Source organism: Lynx rufus, unplaced genomic scaffold (assembly GCF_022079265.1).
Source record: "Lynx rufus isolate CCGP_SWC_20201006 ecotype Redwood Valley unplaced genomic scaffold, mLynRuf1.p SCAF_26, whole genome shotgun sequence".
Classification (NCBI taxonomy): Eukaryota; Metazoa; Chordata; class Mammalia; order Carnivora; family Felidae; genus Lynx; species Lynx rufus.
In genome coordinates, this window is record NW_025814841.1 from 7,940,892 (window position 1) to 7,962,023 (window position 21,132).

Genomic DNA, 21,132 nt, shown 5'->3' on the forward strand with positions numbered 1-21,132 from the left:
ACCCACCCACAGGTAAAGGTCTTCCCCTACCAAAATCATTCTGTATAGAAGAGACGACTGCTTCAAACATGTACGCATCAATGTAAGTCTATAAGAACACACACACCCCAAGGAAACAGGACATCACCAATAGAACAAATTTTCTAGTAACCAATGACAAAGAAATGGAGATCTACAAATTGCCAGAAAAAAAAATTTTAAAGAATTGTTCTAAGGAAGTTCAGTGAACTATAAAAGAAGACAAAAACTCAATGAAATCAGGAAGACAAAATGTGAATAAGGAGTTCAACAGAAAGACAGAAATCATGAAAAAAGAACCAAGCAAAGTCTGGAGTTGAAGAATACAATAATTTAAAAAATTTAATACAGAATATCAACACCGGATTTGACCAAGCAGAAGGATCTGTGAACAAATCATCTGAAATGGTCCATTCAGAGGAAGAAAAGTAAAAAAGAATTTAAGAGTGAAGAAAACTATGTGAATTACAAGATACCATAAAGCAAAACAATACTGACATTATTGAAGTGCCAGGAGAAGGGCAGTAAAAGGACAGAAAGCTTAAAGAAATAATAGCAAAAACTTCCCAAATAGAAGTAAAGATATGGACTTCCAGAAACATGAAGCTCATAGGTCTCCATACAGATTCAACCTGAACAGGACTTCAACCAAAGCCTATTACAATAGAACAGTCAAAAATTAACAACAAAGATCGGGGCGCCTGGGTGGCGCAGTCGGTTAAGCGTCCGACTTCAGCCAGGTCACGATCTCGCGGTCCGTGAGTTCGAGCCCCGCGTCAGGCTCTGGGCTGATGGCTCGGAGCCTGGAGCCTGTTTCCGATTCTGTGTCTCCCTCTCTCTCTGCCCCTCCCCCATTCATGCTCTGTCTCTCTCTGTCCCAAAAATAAATAAACATTGAAAAAAAAATTAAAAAAAAAAATTAACAACAAAGAGAAAATTTTGAAAGCAGCAAGAGAAAAGAAATTAATTTCATATATAAAAAAAAAACATAAGGCTATCAGTGGTTTTCTCAACCAAGAGAGAGTGGGATAATATATATTCAAAGCACTGAATATATCTTGTTTGGCAACCAGGCAAAGCTATTCTTCAGAAATGGTCAAGAGTTTCCTAGACCAAAGAAAAAAACAGGGGGGGCGGGGGGGGGGGGGAGGAGTAGGTTAGGGACTTCATCACTAGATCTGCATTAGTTAAAAAGGAATTCTTCAAGAGGAAAGGAAAAGAGGTTAAATAGAGAACATGAAAACCTATTCAAGTATAAAGCTCACTGGTAAACTACATCAACTCAGAATACTCTAATACTATAACAGTAGTGTGTACAAATCACTTTACTATGAAGGTTAAAAGACAAAATCTTAACAATATAGCTAGAGCAATTTGTTAATAGATACACTATATAAACAATGTCAATTGTGACATCAAAAACAAAATATGGGAGGATAGTGATGAAAGGGTAACATTTTTGTATATGATATAAGTTAAGCCTTTATCAGCTTAAAATAGATTATAACAGAGGTGCCTGAGTGGCTCAGTCACTTGAGCATCCAACTTCGGTTCAGGTCATGATCTCATGGCTTCTGAGTTTCAGCCCTGAATTGGGCTTGCTGCTATTAGAGCAGAGACTGCTTTGGATCTCTGTCCCCCTCTCTCTCTGCCCCTCCCCTGCTCACACTCTCCCCAAAAATAAATAAATAAATAAGCATTTAAAAAAGTAGATTATAACAGTTTTATGTAAGTTCATGATCACATAAAACAAAAACATATTATTATATACACAAAAATAAAGAGAAAGGCATCAAAGCATGCCACTATAGAAAATAATCAAAACTCAAAGGAAGAGAGAAATAGACAAAGGAAATGCAAAACAATCAGGAAACAATAAGATGGCAATAAGTCCATACTTATCAATAATTACTTTAAAGGTAAAGTGAATAAATTCTCCACTCAAAAGAAATGGAGTGACTAAATGGATGAAAAAAAGGGGAGGGGGGGGACTGGGTGGCTCAGTCAGTTAAGTGTCTTGATTCTTGATCTCAGCTCAGGTCTTGATCTCAGGGTCACTGAGTTCAAGCCCTGCATTAGCACCACACTAGGCATGAAACCTACTTAAAAAAAAGACAGAGGGAGAGAAAAAAAGGCCCAACTATATGCTGCCTAGAACAGACTCACTTCAGCTTTAAGGACACACAGAGGCTCAAAATTAAGGGATGGAAAAAGACACTCGGTGCAAGTGGAAACAAAAACAGAGCAGGGGTAGGTATAATTATAATTAGACAAAGTAAACTTTAACTCAAAAACTGTAACAAAACACACTGATAACAGGGTCAATTCATCAAGAGGACATAATCACTGTAAATATATATGTACCCAATATTAAAACACCTAAATGTATCAAATATTACCACATCTGTAGGCAGAATTATACAGCAACACAATACTAGTAGGAGACTTCAATACCCCACTTTCAACAATGGACCCAAAGACAAAAAAATCAATAAGGAAATACTGAACATGAACTATACACCAAATGGAACTTACAAACATATACAGAACATTTTATCCAACAACACAATACACATTCTTCTGTGCGCATCCAGGATAGAACACATTGTTAGGTCACAAAACAAGTACTAACAAATTTAGGAAGACTGAAATCAAGACCGAAATCATACTAAGTATCTTTTCCAACCACAATGAAATCAGAAATCAAGAACAGGAGGAAAGTTGCAAAATTCACAAATATGTGAAAATTACACAAGCATGCTTCTGAAACAATGTGTCAAAACAAGACTTCGAACATGAAATAAAAACCAACAAGATACAACCAAAAATGCAAGCACAACATACCAAAAAATTACGAATGCAGCTATAGCAATTCTAAGTGGGTAGTTTACACAAATAAGTAGCTACTTCAGAAAAAACAAAGATCGCAAATAAACAACCCAATGTTATACTTCAAGGAACCAGAAAAAGAACAAACTAAGCCCAAAGACAGCAGAAGGAAAGAAATAACAATGATCAGAGCAAAAATAAGTAAAATAAAAACTAGGAAGACGAGAGAAAAAGATCAACAAAATAAATTGGCTTCTTAAAAAGAATTGACAAGCCTTTAGCTAGAAAAGACCAATAAAAAGAATCCAAAATTAAAGAGGACACTTTATAACTGATACCACAGAAATATAAAGGATCATAAGAGACTACTATGAACAATTATACACCAACAAATTGCATAACCTAGAAGGAGTGAATAAATTTCTAAAAACATAACCTAGAAACATAAATCATAAAGAAAATAAAATCTGAATAGACTCACAACTAGTTAGGATGTCTATCAATAATCTAACATGTCCCAAAATTCAGAGGGGAAAATGGCAGCAGAGGAGGAGGACCCAAGGCTCACCTCATCCCACAAATACAACTAAATAACTATCAAATCATCCAAGTGTGCGTTGGTAGTATAGTGGTGAGCATAGCTGCCTTCCAAATCATCCTAAATACCCAGAAATCAATCTGAAGACTGGCAGAACAAATTCCACAACTAAAAGTAGAAAAGAGGCCACATTGAAAAAGGTAGGAAATACAGATACAGAGTTTGGGAAAGAAATGGATGATAGCCACTGCTGTAGTAGGAAATGAGCCCCAGTTATGGAGAAGGGTAAGAGACAAACAAGCACACAGGGGAGCACAGGAGGAAAATCAATCTCCACAGCAATTAACTTAGAAAGCAAGAGGGCCCAAATTTCTTTGGGTTCTGGCAAGGAGCAGGGCTTAAAGCCTAGAATTTTAAAGGTCAGTGTGCTTGGCTCTGGGATAGCTCAGAGGACACTGAGGCTGCTCTTGGAAAAACAGGCAGGGCAAACAGCCTACAGACATACAGCATGGAAACATCAGATCTCAAGAGTGCCTGGGGCACCCAGTGTGAAGATTAGTTGCTCATCTTGGAGATTGTCCCAGAGAGGCAACATTCAAGGAGACCCCACCAGGAATACAGAGGCTGGCAGGCACCATTTCTCTCCCCTGCCACTCAGCTTGAGCACAGAACCACCTGCAGAAACCAGCTCAGCGCCCACATTCAATACTTAACCCTTACACAAAGCCCCACCCACAACACTTCTGTGCAACCACCCTTCCCAGTTACACTTTCGTCAGAGTGGAGGGCCCCCTTCCCCAAAAGACCAGCCCAAACCCCTGCCAACACTGTCTCCTGACTCAGGAATGCTGCAAGTCTTCAGTTCCAGCAGCAGAGGCAACAAGTCTCATTTCAGAGGCAGACCACAGCACACCTCGTTAAAACGCATCATATGCAGGCCAGGGACCAAACACTGCCCACGAAAGGCAAAGAGAGAGCCTCTGAAGATGACTGGCCTGAAAGATAAAGCAGCCAGGACTAAACAGCGGAGCAAATGAACCACACATTGGAGACGTTCCGGGAAGCACCATGCCCTGGGGAACAGGGAATACTATGCAACTGGGCACTACAAAATCTCTTTTTAATAAGGCTTTACCAAAAGAACAGGAGATATAACTGCCTTTCCTAACACACAGAAAAAGGCACAGAGACTGAGACAAAATGAGAAACCAGAGAAATTCATCCCAACGGAAATAACAAAAGAAGGCCACAGCCTCTGGTCAAAGCAAAACAGAGAAAAGTAACACAGCTAAATAAAAGTATTTAAAGCAATGATCATAAGAATACTCATGGGAGTTAAGAAAAGAGTAGAGGACATTAGTGAGACCATTAACACAGATATAAGGAATAACATAACAAAGATAAAGTGTACAGTAAGCCAAATGAGAAACACCTGATGTAATGAATGGGCTGGAAGAAGCAAAGGAAATGAATGAATGACACAGAAGAAAACTAATAATAGTGATCAAAGTGAATAAGAGAGAAAAAGTAATTACATAAAATGAGAATAGACTTAGGAACCTCAAGTGACTCCACCAAACAATAATATTCATATCACAGGAGAGCCAGAAGAAGAGAGACCAAAGAGGACAGAGAGTTTATTTGATGAAATAATACCAGAATTCTTCCCTAATTTAGGGAAGCAAAAGAGGTCCAGATCAAAGAGGCACAGAGAACACTCAACAAAATCAACAAAAGCAGATCCAAACCAAGATGTATTGTAATTAAGATGGCAAAACATAATAAAGAAATATTAAAAGGACCAAGACAAGGGGCATGTGGCTAGCTCATCTGGTAAAGCATACAAGTCTTGATCTTGGGATTGTCCTGAATTCAAGCCCCACGCTGAGTCTACAGCTTACTTAAATAAAAAAAAGGAACTCTAGGAGCACCTGGGTGGCTCAGGTGGTTAAGCATCCTACTTTGGTTTCAGCCCAGGTCATGATCTCATGGTTTTGTGGGTTCGAGCCCTACACGGGACTCCATGCTGACAGGGCAGAGCCTGCTTGGAGTTCTCCTCCCTTTCTCTCCACCCCTCCTTTACTCGCACTGTCTCTCTCTCAAAATAAATAAACTTAAAAAAAAAACTCTAAAATAACAACAATACTTATTAAAACAAGAAAGCAGCAAGACAAAAGCAGACAGTTACATACAAAGGAAACCCCAAAACACTATCTGTGGATATTTCAGCAAAAACTTTCTATGGCAGAAAAGAATGGCAAGTTATATTCAAAATACTGAATGGGAAAAACCTGCAGTCAAGAATACTCTATATAGAAAGGCTATGATTTAGAATAAAAGGAAGAGTTTCTCAAACAAAAACTAAAGGAGTTCATGACAACTAAACCAGCCCTACAAGAAATATTAATGAGGAACTCTGGAGTGGAAAGGCCAAAAATGACAGTATGAAGGCAGAAAACACAAAAGCAATAAAAATGAATATTTCTGTAAAATAGCAGTCCAGAAACTCACTAAATAAAAGGATGTAAAATATGACAGCATATACATAAAACGTGACGAGGAGAGGAGTAAAAAATGGGTTCAAACTTCAACACCTATTAACTTAATATAGACTGCTATATGCAGAATATGTTACAGATAAACCTAATGACAACCACCAATCAAGAACTAATAAATATGCAGGGAATAAAAAGGAAAAAAGCCAAATACAGTACTAAGAAAATAATAATAACCAGCAAGCCATGAAATAAAGGATCAGAGAAAAAAATCCTCAGAAACAGCCACAAAACAAGTAGTAAAATAGCAATAAATAGATATCAATAATTACTTTAACTGTAAATGGACCAAACATTCCAAAAGACCCAGGGTGACAGAATGGATAGAAAGAAACCAAGACTCATCTATCCATACGGTGCCTACAAGGGACTCATTTCAGACGTAAAGGCTCCTGCAGATTCAAGTGAGAAGATGGGGAAATATTTATGATGCAAATGCATGTCCAAAAAAAGCCAGAGTGGCAATACTTATAACACACTAAATAGACTTTAAAATAAAACCGTAACAAAAGACAAAAGAGACATTATATAATAACAAAAGGCACAATACGACAAGAAGATCTAACAATTATAAATACTTAAGCCCCTATTATCGAAGCATACAAGTACATAAATATATATAAAACAGTAACAAAGGAACTAATCAATAAAGTTCAAGTATATAAAACAATAATAAAGAAACTAATAGTAGGGAACTTTAATACCCCCACTTACATCAATGGACAAGTCATCTAAATAAAACTCAACAAGGAAACAACACTGAATGACTTTGAATGACAACTGGACCAGACGGATTTAACAAACAGATTGAGAACATTCCATCCTAATACAGCAAAATATGCACTCTTTTCAAGTGCACATGTAACATTCTCCAGAAAAGATCACATATTAGGCCACAACAAGCCTCAACAAATTTAAATAGATATAAGTCATACCATGCATCTTTTCTGACCACAACACTATGAAACTAAAAGTCAACCACAAGGAAAAATTTGGAAAAACCACAAATACATGGAGGTTAAATAACATGCTACAAAACAATGAATGGGTCAACCAGGAAATAAAAGAATTAAAAAGTACATGGAAACAAATGAAAACACAATGCCTCAAAAGTTCGGATGCAGCAAAAGCAAATACAGGCCTACCTCAAGAAGCAAAAAAATCTCAACCTAACCTTACACCTAACAGAGCTAGAAAACTTAACCCTACACAAATGAAGCCTAAAGCCAACAGAAGAAGGGATATAAGATGAGAGCAGAAATAAATGATACAGAAACAAAACAAAACAAAATAAACAGAAGAACAGATCAATGAAACTAGGAACTGGTTCTTTGAATAATTAGCCTGACTTATCAAAAGAAAAAAGAAAGGACCCAAATAAATAACATCACAAATGAGACAGGAGAAATAACAATCAAAACCACAGAAATACAATTATAAGAGAATATTATGAAAAATTATATGCCAACAAATTGGACAACCTCAATAAATGAATAAATTCCTTGAAACATGTAAACTACAAAAACTGATACAGGAATAGAAAATTTGAACAGATAACCAGCAAAGAAATAGAATCAGTAAGCAAAAAACTCCCAATAAACAAAAGTCCAGGACTAAATGGCTTCACAAAAGAATTCCATCAAACATTTTAAAAGGAGTTAATACCGATTCTCAAACTTCTCCGAAAAATAGAAATAGGAAGGAAAACTTCCAAATTCATTCTATAAGGCCAACATTACCCTGATATCAAAACCACATAAACACCACAAAAAAATAAATAAAAAACTACACGCTAATATCTCTGATGAACATAGATACAAAAATCCTCAACAAAATACTAGCAAAACAAATCCAACAATACACTGCAAAAAATCATTAACCAAAAAAGAAAAAAAAAAAAAAACACAATCAAATGGGATTTATTCATAGCTTGTAAAGGTGGTTCAAAATTTGCAAATCAACGTGATATGTCACATCAATAACAGGGTAAAAACCATATGATCCTTTCAATAGAAGCAGAAAAAGCATATGACAATGTACTGCCACCTTTCATGATAAAAACCATCAATAAAGTAGGTTAAGAGGGAACATACCTTAACATAATAAAGGTCATATATGAAAAACCTACAGCTAACAATCATCCACAATGGGGAAAAACTGAGAAGCCTTCCTTAAGATCCAGGAACAAGACAAGGATGGCGATACTCACCACTTTTAATCTACACAGTACTAGAAGTCCTAGCTAAAACAATCAAACAACAAAAATAAAGAGCATCCGAATCAGTAAGAAGAAGTAAAACTCTATTTGCAGATGACATGATATTCTTACAGAAAACTCAAAAAACTCCACCACAAAAAATGTTAGAATACACAAACTCCATAAAGTCACGGGATATAAAAATCAACATACATTAGCTGCATTTATATATGCCAATAATGAAGCAGCAGAAAGACAAATTATAAAAACAATCTCATTTACAACTGCACCAAAAATAATACCTAGAAATATACCTACCCAAAGAGGTAAAAGACCTGTACTCTGAAACTATGAAACAATGAAGAAAGAAACTGAAGTTGACACAAAGAAATAGAAAGCTGTTCAATGCTCATGGACTGGAAGAATAAATATTGTTAAGTTGTCTATACTAACCAAGTCATCTACAAATTTAATGCAATCCCTATCAACATACCAACAGCATTTTTCACAGTGCTAGAACAAACAATCCTAAAATTTGTACGGAACCACACAAGATCCCAAATAGCCAAAGCAATCTTGAAAAAGAAAAGCAAACCTGGAGGCATCACAATTCCAGACTTCAATTTATATTACAAAGCTGTGGTGATCAAGACAGTATGGCACTGGCATAAAAACAGACAAACAGATGAATGGAACAGAAAACCCAGCAATGAACTCATATAGTCAATCTTCAACAAAGCAGGAAAGAATATCCAATGGAAAAAAAGACAGTCTCTTAAACAAATGGTGCTGGTAAAACTGGACAGCTACATGAAAAAGAATAAAACTGAACCATTCTCTTTTCAAATAGACAGAAATAAACTCAAAATGAATAAAGACCTAAATGTGATACAGGAAACCATAAGAGTCCTGCACAGTGAAGAGAACAATCAACAAAACTAAAAGGCAACCTTCAGTATGAGGAGATATTTGCGAATGACAAATCTGATAAAGGGTCAGTATATAAAATCTATAAAGAACTTATCAAACTCAACACCCCAAAAAATAACAATCCAGTTTAAAAATAGAAGACATAGACAGTTTTCCAAAAAAGACATCCAGATGGCCAAAAGACACATGAAAAAAATGCTCAGTATCACTCATCATCAGGGAAATGCAAATCAAAATACAATAAGATATCACCCTTTACACCTGTCAGAATGGCTAAAATCAACAGCACAACAAACAACAGGTGTTGGTAAGGATGTGGAGAAAGAGGAACCCTCTTGCACTGTTGGTAGGAATGCAAACTGGTGCAGCCACTCTGGACAACAGTATGGAGGTTCCTCAAAAAGTTAAAAATAGAACTACTCCATGATCTAGCAATTGCAGTACTAGGTACTTAAAGAATACAAAAACATGAATTAAAAGGGATATGCACCTCAATATTTATAGCAGTGTTATCTATAATAACCAAATTATGGAAACAACCTAAGTGTCCATCAACAGATGAATAAAGAAGATGTGGGATATACATATGCAATGGAATATTATTTAGCTATAAATAAGAATTAAATCTTGCCACTTACAACAATATAGGTGGAGCTAGAGAATATAATAGCTACGTGAAAGAGGTCAGAGAAAGACAAATACCATATGATTTCACTCATGTGGAATTTAAGAAGGAAAACAAGAAAAGGGGAACAAAAAGGGAAGGACAAACCAAGAAATAGACTCTTAACTGAAGAGAACTGATGGTTACCAGAGGGGAGGTGGATAGGAAAATGGATTAAAGAGTTGATGGGGATTAATAAGTGCACCCGTCATAATCAAAATAAAAAATAAAAACTTTAAAGAAACAAAACAAAGCCCCAAAAAAATACTACACGGGTGAATTATACCAAATATATACAGAAGAATTAATGCCAATCCTTCTCTAACCCTTCAAAAAATCTGAACAGGATGGAATACTTCCAAACTCATTTTAGGAGTCCAGCATTACTGTAATACCAAACCTAGACAAGAACACTGTAAAAAAAAAGTATGGCAAGTATCCCTGATGAATAAAGATGTAAAACTTCTCAACAAGAGGGGCGCCCGGGTGGCTTAGTCAGTTAAGCATCCGACTTCGGTTCATGTCATGATATCACAGTTCATGGGTTCAAGTCCCACGTTGGGCTCTTGCTGGCAGCTGAGAGCCTGGAGCCTGCTTCGGATTCTTTGCCTCCCTCTCTTTCTCTGCCCTTCCCCCACCCGTGCTCAGTCTCTCTCTCTCTCTCATAAAATGAATAAATGTTAAAAAAAAATTCTCAACAAAATATTAGCAAACTGAATTAAACAGCACATTAAAAAACTCATAGAGCATGATCAAGTGGGATTTATCCCTGGGATGCCACGATGGTTCAATATACACAAACTAATAAATATAATACATCAAATTAACAAATGAAGGATAAAAATCATACCATCTCATTAGGTGCAGAAAAAGCATCTGGCCATAATCAACATCCTTTCATGATAAAAAATACTCTCAACAAATATAGAAGGAATGTACTTCAACATAATAAAGGCCATATATGACAACATGACAGCTAATATCATACTCAGTGGTGAAAAGCTGAAACATTTTCCTATAAGAACAGGAATAAGACAGATGCCCACACTCCACCACTCAACATAATTCTGGAAGTATTAGCCAGAACAACTTGGAAATAAGAAGAAATAAAAGGCATCCAACTGGAAAGGGAGCAGTAAAATTATCAGTTTGCAGATGACAGTGTCTTACATATAGGAAATTCTAAACACTCCTACAAAAAAAACTAGTAGGACTAGTAAATTCAGTAAAGTTACAAGATACAAAGTAAATACTATACAAAAATCAGTTGTGTTTCTATAAGCTATTAATGAACTAAAGAGCATTCACATTTATAATAGCATCAAAAAAAAAAAAATACCTAAAGTGATCTACAGATTCAATGCTATCCCTATCAAAACTTCAATGGCATTTTCTCACATAAATAGGAAAAACAAATTCATATAGAACCACAAAAAGATCTCAAATAGCCAAAATAATCGTGAGAAAAAAGAACAAAGCTGAAGGAATCACATTTCCTGATTTCAAATATGTTACAAACTATATAGTAATCAAAACAGGAGGTACTAACAATAAAAACAGACACATAGGGGCACCTGGGTGGCTCAGTAGGTTAAGTATCAAGCTTGGACTCAGGTCATGATCTCACTGTTCCTAAGTTCGATCCCCATGTCAGGCTCTGTGCTGACAGTTCAGAACATGAAGCCTGCTTCAGTTTGTGTCTCCCTCCCTCTCTGCTCCTCCTCCACTCATGCTCTGTCTCTCTCTCAAAAATAAATAAAACATTAAAAAATTTTTTTAAAAAGACACATAGATCAATGAAACAGAATTGATAGCCCAGAAATAAACCCATACATATAGGGTCAACTAATCATTAACAAGGGCACCAAGAGCACACAATGGAGAAAGGACAGTCTCTTCAACAAATCATGCTGGGAAATTTGGATATTCATGTACAAAAAAAGAAAGAAGAAAATAGACTCCTATCTTATACCAGTTACACAAATTAACTCAAAATGGATTAAAGCCTCAAGTGGAAGACTTGAAACTTCACAAATACTAGAAGAAAACATAAGGGAAAAGGTTCCTTGAAATTGGTCACAGCAATTATTTTTTGGAGACAAGACCAAATGTACAGGCAACAAAAGCAAAAAAAAAAAAAAAAAAAAAAGACCACACACACATACACACAAGTGGGACTACATCATATTAAAAAGCTTCTGTACAGCCAAGGAAACCATAAACAAAATGAAAAGCCAACCTGTGATATGGGAGAATATATATTAGCAAGCCATATATCTGATAAGGGGTTGGTATCAAAATTATGAAAAATCAACTTCTAAACTGTCAAAAAACACTCCAATTAAAAATGAGAAAAGGAACAGAATAAACTTTTTTCTAAATAAGTCACACAAGCCCAGGGCACATGGGTGGCTAAGTCAGTTAAGCATCTGACTTCAGCTCAAGTCTTGATATCACAGTTCATGGGTTTGAGCCCTGCATCAGGCTCTGTGCTAAGCCGTCAACACAGAGCCTGGCGTTGGCTTCGAATTCTCTGTCTCCCTCTCTCTCTGCCCCTCCCCTGCTCGCAATAAGTATCTCCCAAAAATAAAGAAACATTAAAAAAAAAAATTAAAAAAAAGTGTGGGTGCCTGGGTGGCTCAGTCGGTTGAGCACCCAACTTTGGCTCAGGTCATGATCTCGCAATCTATGAGTTCAAGCCCCACGTTGGGCTCTGTGCTGACAGCTCAGAACCTGGAGCCTGCTTCAGATTCTGTCTCCATCTCTCTCTGCCCCTCCCCTGCTCTCACTGTGTCTCTCTCTCTCAAAAATAAAATAAAAACATTAAAATCTTTTTTAAGTTACACAAGTCCAACAGGTACCTGAAAACACACCGAACATTAGTAGTCATCAGAAAAATGCAGATCAAAACCACAATAAGGTATCATCTCAAACCTCTTAGGATGGCTATTATCAAATAGACATGAGATAATGAATACTGAAAAAAGGGACCCTTTGTACAATGTTGGTAGTAATGTAAATTGGTATTATCATTATAGAAAACAGTACAGACGTTCCTCAAAAATTTAAAAATAGAACTACCAAACTTAATACTCAAAAAACAAATAATCCAGTGAAGAAATGGGCAGAAGACATGAATAGACACTTCTCCAAAGAAGACGTCCAGATGGCCAACTGACCCATGAAAAAATGCTCAACATCACTCATCATCAGGGAAATACAAATCAAAACCACAATGAAATACCACCTTACACCTGTCAGAATGGCTAATATTAACAATTCAAGCAAGAACAGATGTTGGCGAGGATGCAGAGAAAGAGGATCTCTTTTGCACTGCTAGTGGGAATGCAAGCTGGTGCAGCCACTCTGGAAAACAGTATGGAGGTTCCTCAAAAAACTAAAAACAGAACTACCCTACGACCCAGCAACTGCACTACTAGGCGTTTATCCACGGGATACAGGTGTGCTGTTTTGAAGGGACACATGCACTCCCATGTTTATAGCAGCACTATCAACAATAGCCAAAGTATGGAAAAAGCCCAAATGTCCATCGATGGATGAATGGATAAAGATGTGGTATATGTATACAATGGAGTATTACTCAGCAATCAAACAGAATGAAATCTTGCCATTTGCAACTACATGGATGGAACTGGAGGGTATTATGCTAAGTGAAATTAGTCAGAGAAAGACAAAAGTCATATGACTTCACTCATATGAGGACTTTAAGAGACAAAACAGATGAACAAAAGGGAAGGGAAACAAAAATAACATAAAAACAGGGAGGGACAAAACACAAGAGAGTCATAAATATGGAGAACAAACTGAGGGTTACTGGAGGGGCTGGGGGAAGGGGGATGGGCTAAATGGGTAAGGGGCACTAAGGAATCTACTCCTGAAATCATTGTTGCACTATATGCTAACTAATTTGGATGTAAATTTAAAAAAATAAAAAATAAAACAAGTTAAAAGAAAAAGAAAAAAAAAGAATGTAGGAGAAAAAAAATAGAACTAACATATTATCCAGCAATCCTACTTCTGGGTATATAACAAAAGAAAACAGTATCACTATTTCAAATAGATACCTGTACTCTCATGTTCACTGCAGCATTACTCACAACAGCCAAGATATGGAAATAACCTAAGTGTCCATCAATGGGTGAGTGGGGAAACGGACAGGAGGGAGCGCGCGCGCGCACACACACACACACACACACACACACACACACACACACACACAGGGAAATATTATTCGGCTGTAAAGATACAGAAATCCTGCCATTTGCAACAACATAGATGAAACTGGAAGGCATTGTGCAAAGTGAAATAAGCCAAACAAAAACAAATACGGTGTAGAATCACTATGATTCCACTTAGTGTAATCTAAAAAAAAATAAAAAAATAAAAACACGTCAAACTCATAGAAACAGTAGAATAACATTTGACAGGTCCCAGGTGAAATGGGCAATATTAGTCAAAGGGTACAAACTCCCACTTACAAGCTGAACACGATCTGAGATTCTAACGTATGGCTTGGTGACGATAGTTAATGATACTATATTATATACTTGAAATTTGCTAAGAGTAGATCTTAAGCATTCTCAGGTTTACAGCAGCACTATTGACAATAGCCAAATTATGGGAGGAGTCCAAATGTCCATTGATGGATGAATGGATAAAGATATGGTATATATATACAATGGAGTACCACTCAGCAATCAAACAGAATGAAATCTTGCCATTCGCAACTATGTGGATGGAACTACAAGCTATTATGCTCAGTGAAACTAGTCAGCCAGAGAAAGACAAATATCATATGACTTCATTCATATGAGGACTTTACGACACAAAACAGATGACCATAAGGGAAGGAAAGCAAAAATGTAAAAACAGGGAGGGGAACAAAACATAAGAAACTCTTTAAATATAGAGAACAAACAGAGGGTTAGTGGAGGCATTTGAGAGGGGAGATGGGCTAAATGGGTAAGGGGTTATTAAGCAATCTACTCCTGAAATCATTGTTGCACTATAAACTAACTTGGATGTAAATTAAAAAATAATTTTTTTTTAAAAAGCACATAAACAAAAAGCTTTGTTCCTTTTCACTAGTTTTTACTAATATTTTAAAGTTTTGGTTTAGATAAAAAGATTTTAAGTTTTTTTTTATGAGAAGTATTCTGTAAACAGACTTGAAGATGGTTACATTTATCAGGTCAAAAGATTTTAAGTTTTTCTTTTCTTACATTCTAGGTGATCGAAAGATCAGAATAAATAAGTTCTTTAAAAACAAATTTACTACTACTCTCTTCAAGCTGAAGAAGCCTTTTTTATAAGACTTACTAATACAATGAGCAAAGAAAGCATATACACTAGAATAAGAACTATGTAGCAAGTTTTGCCCTATTTTACAGATGAGACCCACAGAGGCTAAAAAGCAAGAAGATGCAAAAGGATAGGAGCATTTAGTTAATGCTGGATCCACAGGTATTTCTATGATTACACTAGAGTGAGCTAGTTAAACAAACAAATCAGTCCTGGACCACTGACGATATGTCATGAATAAATTTCTGTAAGGTCCAAAACAAAAACAACAGTTCACAAGTAACAAAATCTGAAGAATCTAAAAGGTGGGTATGATGACAGATGTCTCTCAGAGTAAAGTTAAATATTCTCAGTGAAATATCTATCTGTCAAAAATAATTCAGTGTGGACATAAAGGTGGCCTTTATTTTACCTAACACAACAATTTGGGTCACCTTGTCAATGAAAAAAAATCTCTATAAAACTACTTACAGACACATGTTAAGGCATTATATTGTAACTATTATCACTAGAGTCACCCTCAATCATAATGAATCTCTGTTTCTAAGTCTCCTTAGAAGATTATACAGATATCTTGGCAATGCTTTTCAAGGCACTGATGGATAGGAAATCAACAAATGTTGGTAGAATTAAATTGAACTTTACAAACTAGGCGTGCCTTCTTACCAAGGCATTTAGCAATATTATATTTTTATAATGACCTTTTCAGAATTAGACCTCAGATTTCTAACTTTTAAGTTGTATTTTATTACATTCTCAAATATCAATAGTATTTTTAACAGATTCATATCTAGAACTCTAAACAATCCCTTCATTTAACCAACCATCACACACTAATTGTATTTACAAAGTATTTTCTTCATTTTGATTCTACAATGTAATAACTTGAAATAATTTAATATGGGCTCATGCAGTCTTATTAGTACAATTTAGTAAAAATTAGTGTAATTTTTAACTTAATTTCCTACTACACTAGACAAAACTTAAAACAGGAAAATAAAGTGTTTAAAAATATGTTTCATGTATACTGTCTTCCTGAAAAATTAATTCCAATCACTAACCTAAGTATTACTCTCTGGGGATGTACACTACTGAATAATTTGTCCAAATGTCAACCATAATTTTCAAAAATCCTTTCTACCTCAAAATTTTAAACATCTGCAAAAAATACTTATTTTGAGAGTAGTTTACATTCATGACACTTGACCTTTTGCTGTACACACCACAAAATTCAAGTCTCAAATACCATGCAAGCAGGAAATCTGATCATTCCTGCAGTAGCCATCTGCATGGTCCAATATCAAATATTAGTTCTAGGTTACACTAAGTCATGTGTTACAAATCTTTTCTGCAGTCTCTATAATTAGTTGTAATTTGCCTCTTTTAAAATGTGTTTCTTATGGGACATCTGGCCTTGAAACTTCCACCTTCCCATTGAAAAAAATAGTGTCTGGATTTTCTTTTTCTCTTAATATGGAGCACTCCATGGGTGGTATAACCAAGTCCAGACTTTAAAAAAAAAAATGTAAATTCCAGGAACAGATGATGATTAAGAACCATTTGAGAATTAACCAAATATAAATGTAAAATAAAACTTTTGCTGTAATATAACTATCTCACAGATTTCTAAATCAATCTCCCATGTATTTTAAGTTTACAAAATAAATTCTCATGGGACTATAACATCGGTCTACTTACTTCCAGAAACTATATCAGTTAAATTGGATAATAAATGATTTGGAATCAAAGATTTCATACAAGGAAAAAAAGATGAGCCTAGTGGGTTGATATGAAACTCAAAGTATCTTCTTAAAATAGGAAATGATTTTAACATCATAAATAACCTTAATTTCACAGATGCCGGAGTTATATTTAGGATACACTAAGATTGCCTTAATGTTTAATAAATTAGTAATTTAAGTGTAACAATTTAATAATACTCATCAACTCATTTGGTTCTAGAAAACATTTTTATTTTTTTTTTTAACATTTATGTTTGGGAGAGAGAGCACGCGCATGTGCGTGCGAGATAGGGAGAGGCAGAGAGAGAACTCCAGGCTCCAGGCTCTGAGCTGTCAGCACAGAGCCCGATGCAGTGCTCGAACTCATGAACTGTGAGATCATGACCTGAGCCAAAGTCAGACGCTTAACCAACTGAGCCACCCAGGCACCCCTAAAAAGCATTTTTTAAACCTGAAAGTAAAATATGAGCTAAGGAAAAAGTAATAAAAATAAAAGACACTACTTTTATGTAAGATGAAAATTAAAAAATTTATAATATGTTGCTATCAGACTTATTAGCTTTCCAGATTAATTTTTGCTAGAAACTGTAAAAGTATTACACTTTTACAAGAAAGAAAAAACTATTAAAAATAAATGTAAGATGGGTCAAAGAAAAGGTAAGTCAGAAAAACAAAAAAGAAAACAAAGAATCAGTTTCTGATGCCAAAACTTCAAAGAAATTTGACAGGTTTCTTAAATTCCACGTATGAGTGAAATCATATGATATTTGCCTTTCTTTGACTTATTTTGTTTAGCATAATACTCTTTAGTTCTATCCATATCATTGCAAATGGCAAGATTTCATTCTTTCTTATGGCTAAGATTCCATAGTATATATACACCACAGCTTCTTTATCCATTCAAACCAGCAAAGGGGGAGAGAGAGAGAGAGACAGAGAGAGAGAGACAGAGAGAGAGAGACAGAGAGAGAGAGACAGAGAGAGAGAGACAGAGAGAGAGAGACAGAGAGAGAGAAAGAGAGAGAGAAAGAGAGAGGCAAACCAAGAAAAAGATTTTAAAATACAGAGAACAGTTACCAGAGGGGAGGTGGGAGTGGAGACGGGTGAAATAGGTGATGGGGATTAAGGAGTGCACTTGGGGAGCACATGGTGTGGTATGTAAGTGTTAAACACTATATTGTACACCTGAAACTAACGTAACACTGTACATTAACCAACTGGAATTAAACTAAAAACTTAAAAATTTTGACATGAAGGTAAATTCAAAATATTTTCATCTCAAAAAATGAGAAATTTTAATCTCATTTAGAAATGTCATGTAAACAAAAAAATTATACAGGTCTTTAGCAAAAATTCAAAAACCTTCACCTAAAAATTGGACACAATGAAGTCCCACTTTTAGTCGATACAGATAAGCCATCTACATGATCCCTATGATAGTTATGATTACATTAAGTAAAATTAGTATGAAAATATCCATTAGAATGTTTATCCAAATTTAAGACAACCTTTCATAGTTACTTGTGACTTTACAATATGTTACTTTAATAAGCATGTGAGAAACAGTTAAGTATATGTAAGCTTTAGATAAAGACATATCAAACACCAATACCTATTAAAATTGGTTAACATAAACAACTAGATTCAATAACTTCTTACCTGTATTCCATCTTTAAGTTTCAAAATGCATTCCATTGTATTGATGGTAATTACCACTGGTTCTGAACCAAGCTTTGTCCATGGTACATGGATCCTCAACTCATGAATATGTCCACTTAAAAAAGTGAATGGTAATTTCAATTCCTTAAAACAAAATATTAAAGGTTAGTAAGTGCTTAATTTTTTCATTCTAATATCCAAATTACTTTCTGAAAAGAGAAATGAGGTTTCTAAAACAAAAACATTTTCAGAAATATTATTCAACAAAAAGCACCAAATAGTTTGTTAAACTATAGTTAAAGATACAACACAAAAATGTATTGTACAAGTTACTTTTAATAAGCTGCTTAACCTGCCTAGGTCTCCATTTCTTTTTCTGTTGAATGGATATAATATACAATACATGGTACATAATAAAGTTTCATACATGGTAGTGGCTGTAATAGTCTTAACAGACAGCATTAATTGAGATAACTGAATGGCATATTGTTTAAAATCTCCATCTAAAAAATATGTATTTAAAATGTGTTTTAAACAAAACAGGATCGTAAGGCAAGTTAAAAGGGTACGGAGGGAGCCGAGTTAGAAATAGGAGAGTGACCTAAAAAACAAGTGACTAACCTTGAAAAATAATAAGTATTGAGCTTTATCCAATTAAAGATTGTACCTAGATACTATCTGGTCATAAAATTTAAATGTTTTCTGACTGGTTTCATTATTAGAAAAAAGGTTACAAATGAAAACATAAATGTCACCATAATCACTATATATCAGTAATTTGTTTCACTGATAAAATTTTTGTTACAAATCAACAAAGGAAAAAAATGTAGATTATAATTCAATCACATTTTCCCGTTATTTTAATTCTATTTGTGAAAGTTAAGATATACGTTATTCATTCAGCCAACAATTGCCCACCTACTTAGTTTAGCAACATAGTTAGCAATACAGTTAAACCTAAGCAGTATGGCAAACCACTGGGCAACTTGTTTAATGTATCTGTGTCACAGTTTCTTTATCTGTAAAATTTAGACAACAATATCACTGAGGATGAAATGAACTTACATAAAGTGCTTAGAATATTATCTTCCTCAAAGAGCAATTATTATAAAAAAGGTAACAACAAATGTGTAGGCCTCATGTATGTCCTCATAAGTATTTTTTCTTGCAAGAGCACAATACTAAAAATCCATTTCCACATTATTCTAGTGGTGTGTCACAATTTAAGTATTTGCCATTATTACATTAATTTGAAAGATGCAGTAGTTTCAAGTAAAAATCAACTGGCACATATATTTTGATCAGTGTCTGTAACAAAACAATGTTTACCAAGCACTTACTATATACCAAGCACTTTACCTGCATACAATTATTTAATCCTTAAAAGAGCCCTAAAAGGTAAATACTATTATTCTACCAATTTTACAGATAAACAATCTGAGGCATTTAAAGGTCAAATAACTGCCCAAAATGACACATTCTGGAAAATCAGGACTCAAAACTGGAAAATATGATGTCCTTGCTCTTCACTACAACTATACTGCATCTATACTTCCATTATGAGCACTTAATACTCTCCATTCGCTATGCACCTACTTGGACAATGAGCCCATGATATTGCCATCTCTACCACTTTCTCATGTGTATAACAATGATACATTTGTGAAATGGCTACCAAAGTTGCAGTTTATGGGTACAAATTGGGTTTTCTCAGGAAGAAATTTAAAAAGCACAGGAATCAAGAAGTCAGATCATCAGAATGCTACTAATCAACTTAACTACTATCTAAACACTAACACAAGAGGCAGCATTCTATATTTGAACATGGAATTTTAAACCATATCACCCATGTTGGAAATCCAGTTGAAGTCAAACATTTATTAATCATCTGACCATAAGCAAGATCATTTCCATTTCCTCAGAGTTGTGATAAATAAATGAGAATACATTTATGTCTCATAGAAGACAAAACACAAATATTGTTATAACAGACCATCTTTTTTTTTTTTTTAACATTTATTTTTGAGACAGAGAGAGACAGAGCATGAATGGGGGAGGGGCAGAGAGAGAGGGAGACACAGAATCTGAAGCAGGCTCCAGGCTCTGAGCCATCAGCCCAGAGCCCGACGCGGGGCTCAAACTCATGGACCGCGAGATCATGACCTGAGTTGAAGTCAGACGCTTAACCGACTGAGCCACCCAGGCGCCCCAGACCATCCTTAATGTAACTATATAAACAATTTTCATTCCTTTTACTTCAAGATATATAGTACAACTTTAAAATATTTTATTCACTTATAACCATTAAGAAATACATTGTGAAAAACATTCCTAAAACCAGAACATCTGTGACTGCACAAAGTTTATTAGTAACAAAGAATTTAAGAAGGGGGTTGAATTGTTCTCAAAAACCTAATTCTAGGTGGGCTATCACAAAATATTCTAAAAGAAAACAGATATACTTTAAATTTAACAAACAACAAAAGCAAATATAGACAAATCTTAAAAACCTTCAGGCAGCAAAGAAAACATTCAAGAGAGTGAAAAAGCAACATATTGAATGGGAGAAACTATTTGCAAACCATGTTATCTAATGAAGGGTTAGTATCTGAAACAACAAAAAGTAATCAATCTAAAAATGGGTAGGGGTGCCTGGGTGGCTCAGTCAGTTGAGCATC

At 35.2% G+C, this 21,132-nt stretch overlaps 1 protein-coding gene across 2 annotated transcripts in view; it reads right to left on the reverse strand.

Moving 5' to 3' along the window:
* VPS13B (vacuolar protein sorting 13 homolog B) overlaps positions 1 to 21,132 on the reverse strand; it is an 806,197-nt gene that overhangs the window by 762,110 nt on the left and 22,955 nt on the right. For both annotated transcript variants that reach the window (XM_047088880.1, XM_047088879.1), the window contains exon 3: positions 18,455 to 18,598. In XM_047088880.1, the coding sequence (XP_046944836.1) occupies positions 18,455 to 18,598 (144 nt within the window). The remainder of the gene's footprint in view (positions 1 to 18,454; positions 18,599 to 21,132) is intronic.